Source organism: Alexandromys fortis, unplaced genomic scaffold, assembly GCF_014885135.2.
Source record: "Alexandromys fortis isolate MF-2015 unplaced genomic scaffold, M_Fortis_MF-2015_v1.1 scaffold_16, whole genome shotgun sequence".
NCBI classification, from domain to species: Eukaryota; Metazoa; Chordata; class Mammalia; order Rodentia; family Cricetidae; genus Alexandromys; species Alexandromys fortis.
This window is the reverse complement of record NW_026067893.1, coordinates 16069556-16079953: the sequence shown is the minus strand read 5'-3', so window position 1 is coordinate 16079953 and position 10398 is coordinate 16069556. Positions and strand designations below refer to the sequence as shown.

Here is a 10398-nt window from a genome sequence, read left to right as displayed (position 1 = left end):
AGAGAGAGAGAGAGAGAGAGAGAGTAGGCAGAGTCAGGGAGACGCCATGTCGCTGCCAGAGGAGAAAGATGCAAGCTGCCAGCCGGAATCTTTCTGGTAGGCCACGGGCCTCATGGTAATATATAAAGTAATAGAAATGGGTTAATTTCAGATGTAAGAGCTAGCTAGAAATACATTTAAGCTTATTGGCCAAACAGTATTGCAAATAATATAGTTTCTGAGTGATTATTTCAAGTCAGGGCAGACGGGAGACAAACTAGCAGCCTCTCCCAACAGTTTGGGGAGATGGCTCAGTGGTTAAGAGCATTGTCTGCTCTTCCAGAAGACCAGGATTCAATTCCCAGCACCCACATGGCAGTTCACAAGTGTCTATAACTCCAGTTCCAGGGGATCCAACACCCTCATACAGACGTGCATGCAGGCTCATAAGCACCAATGCACATGGAATTGAAAAAAGAACACTGGAAGCCCTTGCGATGGTTAATTTTATATTATCTTGGCTAAACAACCTGACAGTCGTCTAAGTAAATGTTTATCTAGATACTGTTGTGAAAGTATTTTGTAGATGTGAGCCCTGTACAATCACGTGAAGGCCTTAAAACCAAAACCCAGAGTTTCCCAGGGAAGGAGGAGCCACCTGAAGACCAACCCACAAACCCTAAGTTTCCAGGCTGCCCCTGAGCAGACTTCAGGCTCAAGACGCCAACAGCATCAGGAGCGGCCTGTCCATAGGATTGCCTGGCAAACCATGAATGTGCTAGCCCCTCCATCATGCCAGTGACTTCCTTTTCAAAATCTCTTAGAAGCTTAGATAAGGCACTGGAAGTGGAGGAGCTTAAATAGGATGGCTAGTTTTCCTTCAGTTTCAGCACTCGGGAGGCAGAGGCAGGTCAATCTCTATGAGTTTGAGGTCAGTCTGGTTTACATAGCGAGTTCCAGGGCTGCTAGGACTGTTAGACAGCGTAACCCTGTCTCAAAAAAACAAAAAACACAACAAAAATACTGTATGGTTTAGTGATCATCTCTGTAAGTTGAGTTCTACATCCACATCGCAGATACTGTCAGTCTGTCCCAGCCCAAACACACACTTAGGACTAAGCTATTTTTCCCCAAGAAAATTGGCTGTTTCTGCTGGGTAATGGTGGCGCTCGCTTGACGCCTTCAATCCCAGCACTCAGGAGGCAGGGGCAGGTAGATCTCTGGAGTTTGAGATCTACAAAGTGAGTTCCAGGACAGTCAGGGCTACACAGGGAAACCGTCTCAACAAACAAACAAAAACATAAAAAAAGAAAAGAAGAAAAAAAATGCTGTCTCCAAAATTCGGAAGCTGCCTCTGCCTCTGCACCTGACACACCGGCGGCCACGCTGAGTCTTTCCTGGCCCTGCGCTCCCTTTGCTCCCTTTCTGTGGTCACTCCCTTCACTTAGGTGTTTTTATTTCTACTTGGCCTGCATCGTTTTCTAAGTGACGCCACTTTGATTAGCTTTTGTATGAAGGGAGACCACGGCTTCACGTGGTCACAGCACTGACCATCCCACAGGCCCTGTGTCTGCTGCCGAGCCCTTGTCTGCTCAGTCCCCGGCTGCAAGGGGAAATGGCTCATCCTTAGGGCAACAGCAGCACTTCCGCTCATAAATCTTGGTGTCTGACCACAACTATTCCACAGTCAAGCAGGCTGGAGTCTGGGTGCAGAAAGTCATATGACTACGGCACTGTCTTGGGACCTGTCCACCTGACACACCCAGCACAGCTTCCCGCCTGAGTGTAGCCATAACTCTGTGACAATCTTCCTGCTTCGTCGCTGTCTAGGTGATGGCCTAGACTCCCTCAGCTTGAGTCCCTGCTTCTAGACTGTCCTGTGTCTGGGCTCATACAAGTCCTCAGTCAAGTCCTTCCCTATACTGATTAGTTGCGAAGTCCAAGCTCCTCTAACCAACTTCCAGACCCTCCCTGGATGATGTGACAGCTATCTCGATATTTTTGAAGGTTTGTCAGAGAGGAGAGCGGATTAGCAAACTTCTGTGCTGCCCCGGCAGGCAGAAGCAGCCATCGGAGACGGAAATTACAGGGAGACTTAAATGCCTCTATTTCTAAAGAAACTGTCTTGAGTGTGTGATATGAATGTGGGTGGTAAGGGTGCTGATGGGGGATGGTTTCCAGGTTCTTCATGGAGCTCTATGTGTGGACCACTGTGTGGAACCCCCAAGACTCTAACTCTGTCCACCAATCTAACACAGCATTGCACATCCAGCCTCAGCAGCGGCTGGGTGGCGGTTCTGAGCGTACACAGACTGCCCTACAAGAGTCTGAGAGTAACGAATGCGGACCCAGGAGGAGCTTCAGGTTTTGAAGAAACTAGGTTGTATCAGTGCCTCACCTTCTGGAGGCAGGATGGGGTTAGAGGGGCTGAGCCAAATTATGTAAAATCCTATCGACCACAATGAAGAATTTGACTTTTATTCCAAAGGCAACAAGAACAGGCAAGCGACAGGAACCTGAGTGGAAGCAGGAGACCGGGGGCTTTGCTTTGTAATAGAAGGAGCTTTGGTGCTACTGATGGCCTCACATAGCAGCAAGCTCCCGAACACAGGAGCAGGGATGGACAACCTGACAAAGCTCCTGCTAAGACGCAAAGCTTCCCAGGAACCTCCTAGCCCTGACATTCCTGTGGCCCAGCCTCTCTCGCCTCCACCATCTGACCTACGCTGTGGTCTCTGGGCAGAATCTATTCAAGATGTAACTCCTCCTCTATCCTTCTCCTTATGTCTAGCTATTCTCCTTCTGCTCATTCAGAGTCCAGTGCTGCTACATTTCTGATAAGAGAATACCAGAGGACGGATGGGACTTACGTGTTTATGTTATATAGGGTGTTGTGTGACCTATACTAAGGTGGTAGAAGACATTTAATGATGTGGGAAATGGATACTATATTCTATTCTACAAAGAAGCTGGTTACAGGGAACTCCCGCTCTTGAAGATGAGTAGAGATTATTCGTGGTTTGCCCCGTATGCAAAAGGGCCTGGGCTCAACCCCCATTACCACCCCCCCCACACACACACACATAGAAACTTATACATTGAAAAATGACATAAAGCATTATATTCTAGTCTAGGTTGCTGGTACATGCACGCCTATATTCTGAGCACTGGGAAGGCTGAGGCAGGAGGATACTGGGTTTGAGGCCAGCCTGGGCTACAAAGTGAGACCTAGCACAAGCAAGAGCTGGGATGTATTTAGTAGCAGATGTTTGCCTAGCATGCACGATGCACTGGGTTGTCTCCAGGACTGCAAAATCAGTCAACAATAACCACGACAAAGCCATATTCTCCAGGACCAGACACATTTCCTCTTTAATCTGTTTTCTAAATTCTACAAACGCAGCATGCTTTTGCTGTTACAGACATCTTTTTATCTGCTTGTCACCTTTCTCTGTCAACTGACCCACACTTACCTTGTGCCCTGCCACTGTGAACCAAGGGCATGACTACATAGCACCTTTGCTATTTCAAGACTGCTCGTTCACACTGGCTGGATCTCTGCAAGTCAGGGTTTTCTCTAGCCAAATTGTGCCCCCCCCATTTTCCCTGATGCTTCCCTGATGAAATTGGCTGCTTGGAAGGGGGCCAAGGTATGTCCAAACATACTTATTCAAAAGGCTCTGGCCTCTGTGTCACCAAATACCCACAGGTCTCTTGGGCATAGTGAGCTCTATAGAGGTGACCCAGGTATCTGGTCACTGGCATATTAGACTTTGTTCCAATTATATAATTTAGTCTCTAAGGGTTAGGCTGAGACACCCTCCTCCCTCCAGAACCTACTGCCTCACCCAAATACCAAATGAACCAGGCCACAACAGGAAGTTGGAAGGTCACTTTTGTAATTTCTATTTGTGAACAGCATCAGAGCCAAGAGGGTCTATAGGGGCCACCATTTCTTCAGAAAATACCCTCACCCTCCTCTTGAAAAATGAGCCTCACTGTCACTGTACCTAATGCGCTACTTCACCAACAGCATTTCCAGAGCTGACGGTGGGGCAAAGTCCAGACAGCTGCTCCTTTGTTTTGTGGTTTGGTCCATGCTGGGAAGCAGCTACTCGCTCACACTTTCCCTAGTAAACCGCCTGGCATGTCCTCTGCAGTATTAGCATTGCAGCGATCTCGTATCCAGAGGCAACCCTAGCTCCACTGGCCACCACTCAGTGCCACTGACACTTTCCTTCCTGCGCGAGGTGGCTGCTTACTGAAGCAGAGAACAGGGGCCCCTGCTGTTTGCTTGGCAGCTGTTTCCAAGTGCGTTCAGACACAACCCTCCATAGATGCTCCAAGAGCCGTCAGGTGGAGGGCGTTAAGATTTGTTCTGTAACTAAATCCTCTTGCTCCTATAACCCTAACATAGCTCCAGCCTCGTCAGTCCGGGTGCAGACCACCATGGAGCTGTTTGACTGTAACAGCTTTCTACATTGTCTGCCTGCCTGTCCAGTCTTGTTCCCCTTAATCCTTCCCCAGGAGCTCAAGTGTTTATATGCCGAATCTGATCATGCCCGCCTCATTTAAACCCCGTAATGCTTTGCTTCGCCTCAGGATAAACCCTGAACCCTGAGCAGTACTTTAAGCCCCAGCCCTTGCTCCACTTTCCAGCTGCAACCTCACCCAGTTTCATCCCTGCCAAATACTCTCCCACCTCCAAGCCTTGGGACTCCCCTCCCTTGTCTCCTACTTAGCTCATCTGTCCAGGTGTCACTCAGATGTCACTTCTGCTTCTACTCCGGTCCTTTGAGGCTGAACTACAATTCGTACATCCTCTAGGAGTATTCTAAACTACTCTCCTTTGTCTTCTAATTGTCTGTTTACATATCATTTCTCTAGACAATAATCTCTAGCCCCAGTTAGGGATGCCTGAGACACTCAATTGCTTCTGAATGGCGAATGAAAAGATGATGGGTCCACACCAAAGAACTTGTGGATACTGGACCCATCCAACCCTGCCTCGAAGTCTCCAGACAGCGTCCACACGGACAGCAAGTGGAGAGTCTCCAGCTACAGTGCCCCCATGAAACTCATTTCCTATCTGCAGAGATTCACTCATGGGATAAATGATGCTGGCCAGTCTCAGCTCTGCACTTACTGTGAGGCCTTGGGTAAGTCACAGCCTCCCTGGGCTCCTGTCAGTCAAAAGGAGGTGGTACTTGCACTGCCTACTTCATTGCTTTGTCAGAACTAAATGAGATCATATAGGCTCAAGTTCCCTGTAAAACATTCAAGTAGGCTGTTGATTCTCCATGGTAAAACACATGCCTGGCATTAGGGAGGCCCTGGGCTCAAGCCCCAGTATCAAAATAACCATTAAAAAATTACAAGTCAAATGAAGTCTTGTCACACAATCTTTGGGACTTGCAGCTTCAATGAGTAATTTTAATTCTGCAACTACATTAGGAAACAAAGTGCCACGTGTAAACTTTCATGGCTCAGGCAGACCCTGGAACCAGACCAAGAGATCAGGAACTCTGCCCTGCTGGTGACTAAAGGCACGGGTGGGACGAGGCACCTGCTGTGTGAGCAGCAGGTAATGGCCCAGTGTTCCCGGCATGGCATCTGGGAGACTCGAGCTGACTGTTTGGTCAAGGGAAGTAGGGCGTTGCAGTCCTAAATCATCTCAAGTCAGCAGAAATAAGAACCAGACATACACAACCCTCCCTTTGACTTCCGCTTCAAGTCAGGACGGCTGACAGCATCGCACGCCCCTTTTGGCAAGACAAACCCAACACAACACTTAGACTTTTTTCTTTTTAATTAGGAACCAGGGGATGTGCTGCTACCCTCTGCAGCTGTCGAGAGCAGTTAGGTCGCCAGGTCCAGGATGTAGGTCATCAGAGGTACTGCGGTGGGCTTTGCTGAACTTGCTGAGGGCCCAAGAGGAAAGATGATGGTGGTGAGAACTAGTGTTAGCCAACCAGAGCCTGGAGAGAGCCTTCTCCCTCTTCCAGCTCCACTCACAACTGGGTTGTGCCAGGAGACACAGAACGTGCTGGAGGGGGCGGGATGCAGCCGCGCGGTGGGACCCTGGTCCATTCGGTGTCCCTTCTTCACTTGCCTTCCCTCCACTCTTCTTGTCGCTTTGTGATTAGGTATTTGAAGAATTCATACACAGACCATGCGATGGCCGTGGAGGGGATCTGGTAAATTACTCTGGCCTGCACCCCTCGGAAGTAGGCAGTCACCCCGCCTACTTGATAAACCGTCCTGAAGGCATTAGCCATGCCTGTGATGTGTCCTGTAATGTTTGAGTTCAAAGCCAGGGATTCCTGGGTGTTGAGCAGTGTTTTGCAAACGTCCAGTGGGGTGGTGGCAGCGGCAGCTACTGCTCCTGCACAGGCTCCGGAGAGCACGTGGGAGGTGGGGTTGTACCGTCTCTGGGGGTTAAAGTGCTCCTGCAGGAACTCATAGGTCATGAAGTGAATGGCTTGAAAGGGAACATTCATGGTCAGCTGAGTCGTGTAGCTGCGGTAAAAGGCCCCGGCCCCTTCATTTTGCCACACTGCCCGTACACAGTCTGTCACTCGGTGGTATGGTGAGTTGTACATCTGCATCCTCTGCTTGACCACTGGGAGTGCCATCAGGAGCAGGAGGAGGAAAATGGGAACAGCAACCAGTCAGTGACACAGTATCCCGATTCAGGGTTCCCAGTCAGCAGATCAGCCAATAGAAAGGAAAGAGAATAAGGCTGAGGAAGCTTCCTGTAAACCTAAGAGTTTGTGTTTGTCTTATTACAGGGAAAAGGGTAGCCAGAGGGTTAGTAAGAAGAAAAATGAACCCATTCTCAGTAGGATTTCTTTAAAGCCAAGCAATTAATACTCGGTATAGCTAGTTTAGTAACCCCAGAGTCTCCGTGAAAAGACCTGGCCTGTCTGTTCTCACTCTCTTAGCCTTTCCCAACAACAGTGACTCCGCAGCAGTGAACACGGCGGTGAACTGAGCACCAGTTCCATTCCTCAGGTATGACTCTTAAAATTGAGGAGGAAGGAAAAATAAATGCTACCAAGAAGAAACTACAATTCTTACTCCAGAAGTGCTGGCTTCAGTTCCTAAATACTCCCTGTTCCGTTAGGCGGATAGAGTGGATTTCCTGTGCACCTCTAGCTAACCTTAGCCCTGTTCATGTCATGTCCTTACAGACTGAAGAAATGTGGCAGCCACGCCAGTCCCTCACAGCGATCACCTCAACTCTCACAGGATGTTTCTGGAGAATTTCCCCCCACCTAAAAAGCTAATACCCTAGTAGCAAAGAAAGGGTTAAACTACATGGTTTAATCTTTCACCTCTGTCTACATTACAGTAAGAAATATAATACTTTAAATTTTAAAATGTTAAAAATCTACCTTCTTTGAAAAACATGAAATACTTTTATACAAATTAGAGAGATCAAATATACTATAAAGGAGACTTCTAGGAAAGCCCAGGACTAAGCCAACAGAATCATCGCTTTTTCCAGGAAAGCCTCAAAGAGGAATTAAATCCCAAAGACTATGTTGATTCAGCCAGCGTCCACTCAAGCACAGAACATATGGAGGGCGCGCCCTCTAGTGGTATATCAAGATAAATGTGAGGACTCCCCACAAAAATTGTGTTCTGGTTTTCTTTGCAAGGTAGAAATAGAACCAGACATGAAGATGTAGCTGCCCAGAAGGATGGGTTAAAGAAATCTTTACCTTCCGCTGGATTCATGGCTGCATCGTGAAGTAATGTCGCCACACATCCAGCTGCACCTGCAAATAAGAAAATAACTGCCACATGTAAGGCCAAGAGGGCGAGCAAGTCTCTGAGGCCCCAGGTAAAAGTGAGTGGCTGGGACAGCAGTGAGGAAAGGCATGTTAGGAGTCAGACCCCACTGCTCCTGAGCTCCTGCTCCCCTGAAGGACACACCCTAGCTTCAAAAGGCCATCACTGCCATTCCACCTCTGATGGGAAGGCCCAGAAGGGCAAAGATAACATCCCAGGCGCCTTCAGTACAGAGGATTCTAAGAAAAGTAGTCATGCCCTGGCAGGAGGAACATACACTTCTGGCAAGGCATGCCAGCACAGCCATGGCCCACCACCGCAGGGAGAATGGAGCCAGGCAGCCAGAGCCTCAGTCCAACCTGCTTCCTGCCCTGGGGAATGTAAACTGCCCAAGCTTTGTCTAAATATCGTTTGTCCACCCACACCTTCTCTTTCGGTCCTGAGCCACTACACCCTGCTCTCCATATTCAACGTGGCTCTCAATCTTCGAACCCTGGGTTGCTATTTCTTTATTTCTACCCAAACTCTAAAACATCTGGATTCTCCAAACGATCCCTTAACCCCACCCCCATTCACTTCATGCCCACAACGACACCGACTGCCTCTGATCAGGCGGGATCCTGAAAAGGTGGAGAGTCGGGTCGTATCATTAAGTCTTCCTTGAGAGGCAGGACAGCACCCATACAGTGGGGTTGTTCAGTGTGTCTCCACATTACCAGGCACTAGAAGTGATGCCAGGGAGACGAGAGGAAAGTCAAGCTGGTAGGTAAGGGAGGATACTGTGACCTTTTGTTGAGGTGCCCCAAAGGAGGAGTGGGGTTGAAGCAGCCCTCTGTCCGAGCACATCAGGTTTGGAAGTCCCTCCCCTATAATCTGGCCTACCCCAGCCCAAAGCTGCAGCTCCAAACCATGCTGAGACTGGGAAGCACTGACAGCAGCAAAGCCCAGAGAGTTGGGAAAGTGGGGGACCAGCACAGGAAGGCTCAATACCATTGGCAATATGGCTATTGCCCCCTGGGTGGATTACATCACTCAATGTCTTTTTTAACTTTTCGTAGCAGGCAAAATAGAGGGCGTGGGCAGGCCCCGCGCCTGTTGCTGTGACATTCAGCCCCCGCATGGGCCTCCACAGGCCCTCTGTTCTTATAATTCTCCAGAGGGCCTCCAACACGTTTCGATAGCGGGCCGCTGGGTCAGGCTGTAGACTCTGCATCCGGGTCTGAAAGTACAGCAAAAAAGGCAAAGTCAGTGATTCCAACTTCTCGCCCGCCCTATCACACAGGCCCTGGACACCGGCAAGCCTGTGGGAGGGAGACTTCGCATCCAGCTTTTACTTCTTCCCACATCTATGACTCATCTTCCCAAGCCTTGGACCTTTCTTCCTCTTCTCATCCACAGCCAAAAAGCAGAACACCCTGAGAACATCCTTTGAGAACAGTGCCTCTTGGCAACAACCTGAACCTCCAAAATGATCCACTGCCCCAGCAATAAATACCAAATGTGAGATCCAAAAGTTGCCTTTGCACCTTGAGAAACTAAGGCCATGCTGAGAGATCAGGGCTGGCTAGGTGGCGCAGCAGTTCAGAGAGAGATGGGGCTGGCTAGGGAGCGCAGCAGTTCAGAGAGACATCGGGGCTGGCTAGGGAGCGCAGCAGTTCAGAGCATGCACTATTCTTGCAGAAGGCCCGAGTTCAAGTCCCACACTGGGTGCTTCACAATCGCCTGTGACTCCAGCTCCAGGGGATCCAACGCTCTTCTCTGGCCTCTCTGGTTTCTTGCACTCACATGCACATAGCCCTCCCCCCACACACACACATAATGAAAAGTAAGCTAAACCTTTAAATTCCAATGTTTACTGTCGACACCACACTTGGTGCTTTATTTCTAAAGACAGGCCCTGTCCCTGCTTCCTGACCACACAAACCCTGACTAATCAGAGGGTGGCTCACCTTCTGATATCTTTTCAGACATTTGGCTTTGGCTGCTGGGTCTGCACATTATAAAGTCTTGGGAGAAATAGCATTCCCTATAGTGGTGTATTATTTGTGTCTTAAATAAATAAAGCTTGCCTGAAGATCAGAGAGCTTCAGACCAGGCAGTGGTGGCACACACCTTTAATCCTGGTAGCCACACTAGTTCACCACAGAAGCAGGTGGTAGTGGTGCAGCCTTTAATCCCAGCACTAGAGAGGAATCTAAGATGAAGGAGACAGCTCTCAGCCTAGTCTCATCCCGACAATTCCTGGAGGCAGGATCGCTTTTTCAGTCTGAGGATTTCTTAAGAGGTAAGAGCTTTCTAGTGGCTTGGCTGCTTTGCTTTTCTAATCTTCAGGTTGAACCCCAATATCTGTCTCTGGGTTTTTATTATTTGTGCTACAATTCCTAACAGATGTCTCTCCTGGGAGAGAAGCCTGGACCCAAACTGTGGGGATGGGGAAACCAAACTAACCTTTAAAACTGAAGGACAAAGCCTGGCGGTGGTGGCGCACGCCTTTAATCCCAGCACTTGGGAGGCAGAGGCAGGAGGATCTCTGTGAGTTCGAGACCAGCCTGGTCTACAAGAGCTAGTTCCAGGACAGGCTCCAAAACCACAGAGAAACCCTGTCTCGAAAAACTAAAAAAA

At 49.0% G+C, this 10398-nt stretch overlaps 1 protein-coding gene across 2 annotated transcripts in view; it reads right to left on the bottom strand.

Moving 5' to 3' along the window:
* Positions 1 to 5770: 5770 nt before the first annotated feature.
* Positions 5771 to 10398, bottom strand: part of Slc25a28 (solute carrier family 25 member 28) — an 11372-nt gene continuing 6744 nt past the window's right edge. Inside the window, exons 2-4 of one of the 2 annotated variants that reach the window (XM_050147097.1) lie at positions 8767 to 8995; positions 7707 to 7781; positions 5771 to 6601 (exon numbers count right to left, since the gene is read on the bottom strand). In XM_050147097.1, the coding sequence (XP_050003054.1) occupies positions 6084 to 6601; positions 7707 to 7781; positions 8767 to 8995 (822 nt within the window). In that variant the 3' untranslated portion in view covers positions 5771 to 6083. The remainder of the gene's footprint in view (positions 6602 to 7706; positions 7782 to 8766; positions 8996 to 10398) is intronic. The other variant, XM_050147105.1, reaches the window with a different exon arrangement.